Below are 15,234 nucleotides of genomic sequence, written 5' to 3' on the forward strand. Positions count from 1 at the left end.
ATAATGCCATTTCATCGACATCTATGACATATCTTTTAGGAAGAAGTAAAGTATGAACCTGTGTGGACTGGTATGGATTCTAACGTGAATTTAATATTACTCTTTTAGTTCGTAGGTTTAACATGTTTGACCGATATGAGGTCTAACGGATTTTAATATTACACTGTTAGTCCATAGGTTTATCGTAGGCCTGATGTGGATTCGTATAGGGTCAAAAGAAAATTGTGATATTAAAACTACATTTACTATCCAACACTCAATTATTTACTTGTCAAAATTTATCTACTATTGAATACTCCATTATCTACCATCAGATATCACATTTACTATTCAACAATTATTTGGCGTGATCATAACCCAGATATTTACTATGATGCACTCAGTCATCTCCCATTTTTTGCTATCCACATTACAAAATGTGTGTGCGTGTGTATGTGTGTTTTTATTTCACTTTAACTTGAGAATTAATCAGGGTAAATATAATGCTCCTGTTCGTTCTTTCACGTTTACATTTACAAAAATACAAAGGTCATGTTTTTCTTTCATGATGCAACAAAGTCACATACAAATATTTTTAAAAAAAAATCATGTTTTCTGTTTCTTTAATGACGCAACATGTTTATATTGTGTATATCTTCTTAAATCGCTATCATAATCGGTTAACCAGTTTGTCTTCCGATACTAGCCAGTGATGATATGCAAGAGCCAGATCACATGATTACTGTATTTGTCAAAAACCAAGGGAACGAATCTTTGGTAGCAAAGTAGAATCACACTGTCAAGTATGGATGCTTGTTGTTTTCTGGTGTCTTTTGCAAAACACAGGTGTTGACTTTAAAACTTTGTTGTAGACGATTGCAACACTGATAGTTCTTTCAACAGTCTTAGGTCGACATATACTTTCATATATATATATATATATATATATATATATATATATATATATATATATATATATATATATATATATATATATATATATATATAATACAAATAATACTATCATACAGGTTAGAGAACGTTTAATTCGTACTCTGAAGATTCGAACCCAGGTCCGCGGGTAAACGGCACCCATCACAATGCCTGCACAACCAGTCCATATTCCATCACGACTAAGCAGATATCACCAATAAATAATGCAACCGAGAGAATTAAAAATTCTCTAACCTGTATGATACTATTATTTTGTATTAAATATTAATTCTGCATACTGTTATCCAGCATTCTCCAATAAAATCCATGGGTAGCACTTACCGTTATGTCTTACCGTTATATTTATAGAAGTATTTGTTTTAAAAAAAATACGAAGAAAGCAAAATGTGGATCAAAAAAAAAAAAGGAAAAAGGAAAAAAACTCAGAATCGTAATTATGTCACCATTCACGACATCAATGACCGTGTGTGTGTGTGTGTGTGTGTGTGTGTGTGTGTGTGTGTGAAGAAACTCCGTACATACTTCATTATCTTGCTTGAAGTCATTTCAAAACAGTGTTTTGGAATGTTGATCAAACTTTATAAATGCAGTAAAATCTTCCTCCTTTCATATCCTTTTCTTAACTTCAAGAAAGCTTTCGATGTTGTTGATCATGAAATTTTGATGCAAAAGTTCGACAATCCTTCTTTTAGCTGGTTTAGATCATACCTAAACTAAAGGTCTCAACAAGTAAGCATTGGCAATATTAGCTCTCAGACTCACACTATTCATTCAGGAGTCCCTCAAGGCTCAGTTTTGGGCCCTCTCCTCTTCCTTATCTATATCAATGATCTACCATTAAATAATGAATCCACAAATACATATTTGTTTGCAGATGATACAACCCTGTATATTGTACATCTAGTTCTGATACTGAAGTTATCCAAATGAGATTAAACTCAGACCTTATTAGAGTCCAAAACTGGACACAACAAAATAGGATGGTAATTAATGAAGGTAAAACAAAATGGATGATTTTGGGGACATCACAAAAGCTACACAAGTCAGGGAACCCAGAACTATCTCTTGCAATTAATAATCATCCATTAGAAAATGTCAAACATGAAAAGCTTGTAGGTGTGACCGTAGATAATAATTTATTATGGAATGACCATATTGATAAGCTTTGTAAAACACTGTCATCCAGACTTGCCCTACATAGCAGAATCAAGAAATATTTACCTATGGAAACTCGAAATCTATACTACAAGTCATATATTCTTACAACAATGGATTATTGTTCAGATGTATGGGGAAACTGTGGTACATCTGAGCTTCACAGGATTTATAAACTTCAGAATCAAGCAACACACGTAATTTTAGATGCATCTATTGATCATCCCTCAAAAGCATTATTTACAGAACTCAAATGGTTCACAATATATGACAGGACAGATTTTCACAAGGCAGTTCTTCTTTATAAATGTCTACATGGAACGGCACCATAGTATCTTCAGGACTTATTCTGGCCTTTTTCAACACAATACCAGTTGAGATCAATATCACATGGAAATCTTCTAGCAATAAAACCATGAACAGAGCAATTTAAAAAGAGCTTCCAATACTCTGGTGATGTTATGTGGAACAAGCTTCCACTATATGTAAAATCTGCTGAAAATATTAGAGTATTTATGAAGAGATATCATGAGCATGTATGTGCTTCTAATAGATAATGGAATTTAGTATTTTAATACTAAACATGTTAAAATAAACAGTAATTATTGCTATCTTCATATAATGTGTATTGTTATACTCTCCTTATGAGGGCCTCAAGGGAGATTAGTCCTTGACGAATGAGTCACCCCCATAAATAAAGCATTATTATTATTATTATTATTATTATTATTATTATTGTTGATTTTATTATTTGTAGAAGTGTTTACTTGTAAATATTTATTTTAAAGAGAGAGAGAGATCACACAAAAATACATTGCCTTAATATGACTGAGAATACTTTGCAATTTAATTTTTCTTCATAGAGTAGAGCGACTAAAGGGAGATTAGTCATATTTAATTGAGCTACCCTCTTTAAACAAAGACCTCCTTCTTCTTCTTCTTCTTATTATTATTATTATCATTATTATTATTGAATGGATTCCGGATTGATGGTTGAATATTTAGTAGTTGCATTAAGATGAGATGAGCAGCAGTTGAATTATTTTTAAATCTGATTGATTGTTAGATGGAGATCAATGGTTGATTTGGAAAGGAACAAAGAAACAGACTGACAAACAAGCAGAGAGATAGATAGACAGATAAATAGATAGGTAGGCAACTAAATTATGTGATGACTCTAAAAAGATTCCAGGCTATATTGGGCACCCAGTCATGTGATGAAATGCATCAACAAATAAATGAAAACACAAGTTAAATTAACCCTCCTTTATTTGTATGAAAATAAAGTGCATACCATAAAGATGTGGATTTATAAAATGTAGTAGAAAATCTAGATTTATATGTACCTTCCAAGTTATACATTTATCACAATATGTATGATATCAATACATGGTGTTTGTGTTTTTGGATCATGTCTTTTATAGGGTGAACAACTTCAGTGTTCATAATGAAAATCATGCATATTTCCTGACAGTAACATGTTGACAACAAGGCCACAAAGTGATACAAATTGCGTGACAGTAACATGTTGACAACAAGGCCACAGAGTGATACAATTTGCATGACAGTAAGATGTGGACAACAAGGCCACGAAGTGATACAGATTGCCTGACAGTAAGATGTGGACAACAGGCCATGAAGTGTACACCTTACTTCCACACCTTAAGGTGAACAGTACACCAGTTTTGACATTTATCATTTGTTTATTGATATCATGTATCTATAAACAAATCAAGTTCAACTGCAAACTGCACATACCCAGATCTTCTGGTGCATGGTGTGTCAGAAGAGCTAGGTCTACACAGTTTGCTAGAAATAATCAGTAGAACAAACAACACAGAACCTGTTGTGCTGGCAATAGCACATTATACAATAGCAGATCATGGTTCATGTTGCTTGCAGTTGGACTTGACGTATAAGTGAATATATACAGTATATCTACTATCTGACCATAAAATGACTGTGAGGTTCAAATTTATGTGGGAAACTATATTTTGTTGATAAGGTATGTGTAGATAATATCTCATTTTGGATTATTGGTACAGATTTGCTGATAGGTATTTTTAGATAGTATCTCATATCAGATTATTGGTACAGATTTCCTAATATGCATTTGTAGATAGTATCTCATTTCCAATTATTGGTACAGATTTGCTGATAGCTATTTGTAGATAGTATCTCACTTTGGATTATTGGTACAGATTTGCTGATAGGTATTTTTTAGATAGTATCTCATTTTGGATTATTGGTACAGATTTGCTGATAGGTATTTTTAGCTAGTATCTCATTTTGGATTATTGGTACAGATTTGTGGATAGGTATTTGTAGATAGTATCTCATTTTGGATTATTGGTACAGATTTGTGGATAGGTATTTGTAGATAGTATCTCATTTTGGATTATTGGTACAGATTTGTGGATAGGTATTTGTAGATAGTATCTCATTTTGGATTATTGGTACAGATTTGCGGATAGGTATTTGTAGATAGTATCTCATTTCCAATTATTGGTACAGATTTGCAGATAGGTATGTGTAGATAATATCTCATTTTAAACTTGCAATCAGATCATAGTCAGATAGAAGCTGTGCTGCATTCTCTAATACTTGCATAAATGTGTCAAGTAAATATCATGTAATTGAATCAATATTAAAAAGCAAAACATGGTTGCCTAAAGGTTCAAGGGGAATTTTCATCACAGTTATATGAGCACACCAGAAGCAGGAAAATGAGTTTTAATTTACATACATAATTAACATAACAATACAAAAATAATTTTTATACAAAAAAAACAAGATTTCTACGGAACTATATTTTGAACCATGCTATTTACCCGTACAAGACTTTCAAAATCTATTAGCGCAAAACCTTATCATTGATGCTGACACCACTGCTGTTGTAAATATGATATCCATGTTTCCCTATATCCTGATGCAGGTAAAAAAAATCAGACTCAAGTTCACTATCTAAAACAGTATGGAAACAAAACATAGAAAGGCTGATCCCACCCATCCACCAAGTTACATGATATATGGAGCAACTAAAGACCTCTAAGAGAGATTCCACCATGCCACCATCTATTATAGGAACTATAGGTCAATAGGTTAATCTTATGATGACTCCAACACCAAATAAATTTAGCAAGAAGCCAGGAGTGGTCTTAAAGTCTCATACAGCCAGACCTCTCTTGGAAATTTTTCACCATTTCAAGAAAGTTTAATGGGACTTGAGGTCATATAAATTAATACAACCTTCTAATACATAAATTTGTCACCATTTCGAAAAAGTTGAATGGGAATCGTGGTCATATAAATTAATACATCCTTCTAATATGCAGATATATCACCATTTTTAGAAACATGCAGGATGGGTTCATCATGAAGTACAAGTTTATCATATGAGATTTATGTTTATCGTATATACTTGCTTATAAGAAAGGCCAAATGCAAACTGCACAGACTCATATCTACCCCTGCATAATGCACCAGCAGATCTGGATCTTTGCAGTTTGTAAGAATTAATCAATAGAACAAACATGATAGACCCTGATTTGTAAGTGCATTATGGTACAGCAGATCAGGATCTATGTTGTTTGCAGCTTGAAATATAAGCAAGTACAGATGGTACTGCACAACCAGTGCACATTTAAACTTACAAATTTTCCACAATCTAATACATATATGAAAATCTAAGCATAATGAAAATATAGGACTAAACCCACACTAAATGTATGCATGAAATCAGTTGGACAAATTACAACACTCCCTCAATATAGGTCGCCTCATTATAACATGGTTCCATTTACAAGACAGGTAGGACCATGTATTTTAATGTATTATGCAGTAGTAAAATTCTGTGTAAAGTATTTGAGATTGCTTTACCATAGGGTGATATACTTTATGGATCTTAGGGACAGCATTGTAATGAGGGTTTATTGTTTCATATACTTTATAAGGTGGTTTCACCATAAGGCAGCATACCATGTGACTACCAAAGTGTTATAATGAGAGGGTACTGTAATGTTGCAGAAATATATTGTAGATAATAAACAATATGTGATGACACTATTTTATCTGATTCTGTTATGATAAGTTTAATTTCTTGGACTCTGTTTTCTTACAAATCTCCCAACACTGTAAAATAAATGTATTAAAAAGTCCAAGAGACTGTCAAGAACTCAAGATAACTTAGATTTGTGTTTGTAAAACACCATGTGCCGCCATGCAAACCATTAAAGGTTTAAGCAAAATATAAAATAATTAAAAGTGTAGAAATATTTGTAAAATCATAAATAAAATCAAAAATAATTTCATAAAAATCTAATCAAGTCACTGATGCACATGCATACCAAATTGCTTTCTACCTCAAGTTGTTTTGCTTTCTACCTCAAGTTGTTTTGCTTTCTACCTCAAGTTGTTTTGCTTAATCTCTCTAAGAAAGTCCTGGTTCAATTAAGCCTATCAAATTTAATCTGTTTTACTTCATGCTAACTAGGTCTTTGTCCAAAAAGAGGACAAGCTCAGAAAGTTATTATTAATTAGTAACAAATTTTAATACCACTGTGACATCCTGAAAATCTAATCAGGTCATCTACCAACATACATGTATATAAATAAACACACGCCTACCGAACTTCATCTGTTTGTCTCAAGTGATTTTGCTCCATCACGCTTAAAAGAGTTTGTCAAAGTGGTAAAAGTCCAGCAAGTTAAAAGGTTAGAGTAATATTTTCTTAAGTAATGAAATGGCCTGAAAGTCTAATCAGGTAAAAAAAATTACAAGCAGAATAAACTGTGTACAGTTTTATGGCTGTAAGTTTAATAGTCACTGTGTTATTTTCATAATAAAAATGGGCAGTCAGTTTTAATGGCACCAAAATGGATTTGGGATAGCAGCAAAACAATATGCCTTTTCATGAAACTGCAATGAGGGGCAGGTCATTAAATAAGAAAGAGCTCCTGTCAGCTTCTCATAAATTATACTATTGAAAGACAAATGATATGGGTAGAATATATATAAAATGTATACAAAAATTTGGAACATGAAGACTAATTTAACAATGCACAGCATAGGATTTGTCTAAATCATATTACAATTCTTGCTGTGATTTGCAAGATATGGCCCTAAAATAATATTATTACATAGCATTCATTTTAACTATCTTCACAGTGTCACATCATAGACAACTAACAACACAATATAATATAATAACAAATATAGTACAAATCTGTCATAATAAGTCTAGAGGACCAGCCTCATAAACTTGTTTGAGGTGAGCTTATGACACAGTTATCCTCAGTAAATATTTGCCAAAGCTGTGTAAAAAATTTAAAGGCTTTCAGGACTTGTTGCTCTCAGTCACATTTGTGAAATTTTCTTGAGCAATGCTTGATAAGAAGTCATAAATAAGTGTAGCTTTTTTATAGTAATGCAACCCAAGTCAATGGCTGTTCAGTGTAATTTGTACAAATTTGAATGGCTTTCTTGCCAGGATCATTTTTATCAGAATAGGTAAATTCTGTTTAACAGTTGTGAGAAGCAGTCAGTTAATTTTTTTATATATCGTGAGTAACGGTGGTCTCATTTGATGGTAAATTTACATAATTTTGAAACAATTTACACAACCTTTATGCCTGGATGCTTTCTGTCAAATTTGATTATGTTCTGTCCTGCAAATTTGGAGATATCACTGAAAGGTGTTTCTTTATTTAGTAACAGCCACCTTATTTGATGTGTATCAGCATTATTTGCAAAAATGTAAAAGGCCTTCATAAATGTCTTTCATTTCAAGTTGCTTTGTCCAATTGTTCAAAAGGAGTTCAGCAAAGTTTGCATTTCATTTTTAAAACTCTCTATTTTTAGTAATGGCAGCCATATTTGATGGCAGAATAACCTTATTTGTAAAAAAATAGAAAGGCTGTTATGCCAGAATGTTCTCTGCCAAGTTTGGTTGAAGCTGGGATAGTGTTTTTTTATAGAGGAAGTTGAAAGTGCAGGATGAATAACACATGATGGATGTAAGGACTTATCATAAGCTTACTTCACTTCATGTCCAGAAGAGCTACAAAAATGTTTCTCAGGATAGATACATACATACATACATACATACATACATACCTACCTACCTACCTACATACCATGCTACATTTAGGGACTATACATTTTTTTATAAAAAAATTTGGCACATTTAAACTATTTTACTTCAACACAATAGAGCAGCAGTAAAGCATTATAAAGCAGAGAAAACTATAAATGTGTATATGGAACACAGATGCCCCACCACATTGCTGAAGTGACCTCAACACAAAACTTAACCAAGATGTGATGCATATATAAGGTAACTGTATGTAGCTATTGCTCCTGTGGTTAAGCATAAAAATGATTTCTTGTTTAAATCAACAGTTTTTCATTTTTATAATGTAAACAAGAATTAACCATGGACTGTAGGTTGAGTCTGACACCAAGCTTTGATAATGGTAAATGTTTGCCTATGATATGTTTCAGAATCATGAGAGGGTAGGATGAATTATGGGAAAGTTAAAAATCTTTCACATTAAATTAATCTAGAGGATATATGGATGGACTTGCACATGGATGCTAAAGTGATAGCTGTGTTGAATTTCTGTCAATATGCTCGACAGTAACACATTTATGTCAAGTATTTCAGTGCTATGACATGGAATGACTGTATACTTTAGACTGATAAAATTAAACTTGACCAGAAAAACATTTTTTTTTAATTTAAAAAAAATCTTCACTCAAAAAGAAATAATAATCTGCAACTCATAATATTACAGGAGCAAATTGATTTGTTGACATGCATATCTTCAGGTGGTGGCCATAATATTTACTGAGTTACATGGCAATCAGTCAACCTGAAGGACCAATTGCACCCACAAGATTGTATACATGACAAAAGGGCAGACAGACAGACATGAAAGTTTTATGTATAGCCATGTTTCTATAGAGACAGTTATATAAAAATATCAAACAAACTAGAAGAACTTGTAATATAAAAATATCAAAAAATCTAGAAGAACTTGTAATTATAATTACTTGGTTTAATATTTGATTTGATTTATTTTTGCAAAATGTTATTTTATCTTTCAGGATTAGAACTGAGTAATTATAGAAATCATAGATTCAGTATTGGGATTGACTGATGTCAAGAGGTAATAGATACAAACACTGATATTCAGTTTAAATTTTCAAGTGTTCAGATTTCTTTGCTAAGAAAATACATAAATAGCATCAAAACAACTTGCCAAGGTAAACACAAATTATATTTTAACCTAAAGAAACCGTACGAACTAAGAAAATACCCATATGACTGGTATTTTTTGTACATTGCCAATGTTTTTAAAAGTTTTATCAGGTCTCAATCTGTAAAACAAACACATAAAATGTTAAATCAATTTTGCTGTAATTTATAACAAGAATGGAATCTGTCATAGGATAGAAAAGCTTGCATGTAGATAGAATGAATTAAACATACGTTTACTAACAACACCACTAACTTTTACACACTAGGGCTATAGTATAATCTCCCACACACTGAGCAAATGAGTTATAAATTACAGCAGTAACAACAATTCATCATTTGGTAATGCTATTAACATGGTGATTAAAATCATTCAGTTACAATCTGATTTTCTCCTCTCTATCAACAAACAGATTCTTTGAACAAAAACAGCATTATGCACAATAAATTACAACATGAAGTAAGTGTGATTTGAAATGTTTGGTCCTTTTTTCCTAAAAAACAGATATGATATTAGAACTCTTGAATCAGTCTGAGTCCATTCAAAGGGCACCTGGATCTGTTGGAGTACATTATTAGGACTTCTGTATCTGTTGGAGTACATTATTAGGACTCCTGTATCTGTTGGAGTACATTTTAGGACTCCTTTGTCTATTGGAGTACATTATTAAAACTGATCTCATATTAGAACCCTTGTATATGTTGGAGTACATTATTAGGACACCTGTATCTGTTGGAGTACATTATTAGAACTCCTGTATCTATTGAAGCACATTATTTCAATTGAGATCATATTTGAAATCTTGTGTTGGAGTACATTTGAATTCTTGTATCTGTTAGAGAACATTTGAAATCTTGTGTCTGTTGGAGTACATTTGAATTCTTGTATCTGTTGGAGTATATTTGAACTCTTGTATCTGTTGGAGTACATTATTCCAAATCACAATCTATACACAAGAGTCTGCTTATCATATCTTGGCAATGGCAGTCAGAAAGAGCTCCCCTGAGACAAATATATTTACTGTACAGTCAGAAATAGGTCCCCTGAGACAAATATATTTACTGTGCAGTCAGAAAGAGCTCCCCTAAGACAGATATATTTACCATATGGTTAGAAATAGGTTCCCTGCAACAGGCATATTTACTGTACATACAGAAAGAGCTCCCATGAGACAGATATATTTACTGTACAGTCAGAAATACTGTTGAAGATTTAATCTCTTCTTGTGGGTATCAGATATCCATACAATTAATTCCACCACAAAAAAAATTTGTGTACTAGTTCTTAAGTTTAACTGTGTGATCTGTAACATTTAATCTCATCAAAATCATCCATATACCCCAAAACCATGAAATGTTAACCTTATGAAATCATTCCTTTACTCCCAATCCATAACATTTTATTTCTTCAAAGTCCTATTTACTCACAAACCATTAATTTTGTACCCCACAAAATAATCTATTTACTCCAAAACTACACAGTTTTCTATGAAACCATCCCTTTATGCCATGAAATGTTAACCCAGTGAAGATTTCTACTCATAGTGTTAGTTTACCTATCTCTCTAAACAGAGACAATGAAAATATGATAGATAAATAGATGTTCCTTTTAACAAACAAGGGTTCCACAGAACAAGGTAAATTGCCTGTGTACTGTACAAGCAAGGGTTCAGTAGAACAAGGTATCTTGTCTGTGAACTGCACTATAATTCAGTTTCTACTGGACCAAACATTTTACATGAAACATTAAAACAGAATCATAAAGTTAATAATGATAACATGAGCATTACAGGAAAACTGAGACCAAGGTATTGCCATGCTTATGCAGGTGAGACAAAAATAAGATACATTTTTCAGGTTATGTTAACATTTTGATTAAAAAATCTTGCCATATAACCCTGTGTCTAGCACCGATTAATATTTTCCAAATATCTGTCATTGCACCTTTGTTTTCTTGTAAATCTGGAGAATAACTGAAAATGGCATTAAAAGTTTTCTATACTTACATAGCAAGTAGTTATTTAATTCTATAATATATTAAAGCACCAGTAAGAAGGCTGGAATTCTAGATAAAAGCTGCCATTACAGAGTGAAAACGGAAAAATATTTTACACCAACACTGATGTATCATCAAATCGACCTTAGATGAAAATGAACTCTTGTTTTCAAATGTGCATTGATTATTTTTGTGTGTCTTGTAGGTTTAATACCATTTTTCATCACACAAAAAGTTCTCTATGGTGGCCATTATATTTCATGGAAGGAGAAGCCAGGAAGACCTGGGAAGACCCAACAACTCATCGGAAGCTACTTGAAGCTTTCTCATATACCCAAATTGGTTGAACTGTGATATATACAATGTTGATGCTATTTTGGGTTTAGACCCATTTTTCAAGACATGATAGGATATACATGATGGCCAATATGTCTGGTGGAGGAAGAACCCCAAAAAAAACCCATTAAGAACCATGGACCCATGGGAAGCTAGTGGCAAGCTTTTTCATATACCCATATTGGCTGAGCCTAAGACTTGAACCCATGCTGACAGAGGTGAGATGGCACTGACTGGTAAAGATGAGCACCTTAGACCACTCGGTCACTCTGAGCCTCGATATGTGCATTGAATGGATATACTAAATCAATGGAATATTATATAGCAAACTTTTATTAAAATCCACAGAGTAGTTTTACTTATATGGCAATATGAATGTGTTGTTTGTCTGGGTCAAAGGTCACCATAATATATGTAGAAATTTCACCTACAAGATGCAGCCATTGTACAACTGACACATTGGTCTACTAATTCACTTTTGACGTAAAGTTCATAGAGTTTTTAAAAAAATAATGCAGAAGAAGAATGTTAAACATTTAGTATAAAATGAAAACAAATTCAGATTAAGGAGAGACAAGAAGAACCAGCTTATCAGATTACCTAATCCACAAATCCAACCACTTTTTACTACATTAATATAGCATAAATAATTTGTTATTTAAATGAAAAATGGATCACAATTCCAAGATCCTAATGAGATGTTTACCTCTTCATATAAAATAAAATTAAATCCAGATTAAATTCAGTTTTCTAACTTTTAAAACTTCTTTCAGTTTAAACCAACTGTCATCATTCAGCAAGTATAGGTGGTGGGGGCTAGTTTTGTAAATTGGTTCCAGTCAAAACTGGAGGCTATGTGCCTTTTGCTAGCTATTATTGTTTAATAATTGAAATTTTTCCTATGTTTGGGAAATTTAGTGCTTGTGATATTCTAGAAATTGATGTGAGGCATTTACACCTTCCATAGTTATTTCACAGTATGAAGACAGTGAAATACCAATAGTTGGCTAGGAAGCAGAGCTAGCAACCCATAGCAGTAGGCATATATGCTCAAGACAAGTCAAATATCTAAAAAATGATCAAGAGAGCAACTATTTTTAATTGTATCAAATTGTTTATTGGACAGTGTTTTTTAATATTATCACACAAGGAAACAGCTTGCATCTGCACTGTGAGCATCACTTTCTGCCAAAAATCGCCTTGGATTTGAAAAATGCATACATGAATTTGGGGTTGAAGTGTATAAACTTCTTTTGCTATGACAGAGTTTCAGTTGACTTGTCAGGTCAGGTAAATAATGTTCTTTTTTTTGTTTAGTTATAGATATCCAAAAATAGGAATCTTTTTGACATCACTGATGCATTTAAGTTTGGAATAATTTTTATATTAAGCAGGTTGATGTGGCCCCAAAGTTTGTGCATATAACCTGTCCCTTGCACCAACAGACTAAAAACTGTTAATTACTGCTTTCACAGGTAAAGAGCTTATAAATATGGCACATTTAATGCATTTGTAAAATGGCCAACTGAGGGAAATGAAGTCTAGAAATCATCCCTTAACAAAAGTGCAATAAAGGTAAACCTTGGTAAATATAGAATCATGTAGACACTTTTTTACATGAATAAAAACAAAGGATTATCACAGGCAGTTCATTTTCTTTAAGATTTGCATCTTTTTACCAATAAATTACTTTAATTAGTCACTTATAAACATTTGTTAAGCAGCTACCTGCCTTGAGAGACAAATTTCTGACTACCTCACATTGCCGAAAAAACACTGCTCTGTCTACACTCGAAATTATGACATTACTATGAGCACATCCAAATTGATGCAAACAATATTACCAACAGTAAATCAAATACATGTATACAAATTGCACATGAATATTTTGATGTATCAGAACTATCATGGTAAATGATGAAAATAATTTATAATGTGTGTTCAAAGTGGGCTAGCACCAAACTTCAAGAAAAAATGCTGATGCAGCATATTTGTCCTGATCAGTGAATAGCAATTATTACAATCAATACTACAGTGAAGGCTGTGATTATGATGACATGTAAACCCAAAAGAATCCTCCTGAGGAGACTTCCCTGAAAATAGAAAACAAGAGGTATCATACTGGCATGATAATTGGTTTTGACACTGTCAGCAATTCGTAAGATGGGATATACATAAGTGAACAAGAATGTACATAAATATAGCCTGCATGAATCAACAACAAAAATTATAACCAGAACTTAAAAAATCATCATGACACATTTTAAAAGGAAGGTATGTGTTGGAAAATTAGTGAGTCCAATATACATTCACAACCCCTTTGTTGGCTAAATCACTAATAATCAGTAACTGTAATTACTGTAATAACTAATTAGTCATTGGAAAATAAACTGTAATTACTGTAATAACTAGGTAGTCATTGGAAAATAAACTGTAATTACTGTAATAACTAGGTAGTCATTGGAAAATAAACTGTAATTACTATAATAACTTTGTAGTCATTGGAAAATAAACTGTAATTACTGTAATAACTAGGTAATATTTGGAAAATAAACTGAAGACTCAAATATAGCTTTGCTTTTGATAAAAACAAGAGCATGACTGTGATTCAAAGAGCTTAAACACAAGAGTAAAATACTAATTTCAAATTGTTATGATGCCTGTACTTAATATTTCTTATTCCACAATAAAAATTATACAAGTATTGTTTTCTATATAAAAAATGACTGATCAGTATTCCAAAATATATTAACTTGAACAGTCAGAATACCTGATATTCCTATTTAGCTATGGACAATCCTGAGAAATCCTGCTTCTTAGTTACATAAATAATTTTGCCAGTATTGAAATCTTACAAAATATTCAGTCTATTTTAATAAATAAATATCAGTAAAGATTTAATGCCAAGATTACTCTGACAAAATCATAAAATGGAAGCTACCACCCTTTCTACCAAACTGACATGCACTGTGAACTTGTTTATTTTCAAAGTTTTGTGACCAATCACCATTTCTTGCACCCTTATATTTTCTGACTTGGAAATGGGTGTTATTGTCTCAGAGGATGAATATTTTTGGTAGGGTCATTATATTTGTGGTTTGTAGCAACAACAACATCTAAAAAAATATGACTCATTGGATAATATGGTTACCCCATGGGAAATATGGTTTCCCATTTATTAATATGGTTACCTCATTGATAATTTTGATTACCCCATGGATAATGTGGTTACACCATAGATAATATGCTTATCCTATGGATAATGTGCTTATCCCATGGATAATATGGTTACTCCATGAATACTATGGTTATCCCGTGGATAAGATGATTACCCCATGGATAATATGGTTACATCATGTCTAATATGGTTACCCCATGGATAAGATGGTTATCCCATGGATAATATGGTAACCCCATGGATAATATGGTTATCCCATGGATAATATGGTTGCCCCGTGGATGCTATGGTTATCCCATATATAATATGATCATCCCATAGATAATGTTCATCCCACGGATAACATGGTTACCCCATGGATAATATGGATACCCAAT

General features: G+C 32.4%; 1 protein-coding gene across 1 annotated transcript in view; it reads right to left on the reverse strand.

The window, feature by feature from the left end:
* Window positions 1-3,339: 3,339 nt before the first annotated feature.
* Window positions 3,340-15,234, reverse strand: part of LOC149807174 (ferric reductase 1-like) — a 43,093-nt gene continuing 31,198 nt past the window's right edge. The window contains exon 13 of the mRNA XM_089963085.1: window positions 3,340-13,772. Coding sequence (XP_089819211.1) covers window positions 13,680-13,772 — 93 coding nt within the window. The 3' untranslated portion in view covers window positions 3,340-13,679. The remainder of the gene's footprint in view (window positions 13,773-15,234) is intronic.

This window comes from Sinohyriopsis cumingii, chromosome 1, assembly GCF_028554795.1.
Source record: "Sinohyriopsis cumingii isolate HCF-2022 chromosome 1, ASM2855479v2, whole genome shotgun sequence".
Taxonomy (NCBI): Eukaryota; Metazoa; Mollusca; class Bivalvia; order Unionida; family Unionidae; genus Sinohyriopsis; species Sinohyriopsis cumingii.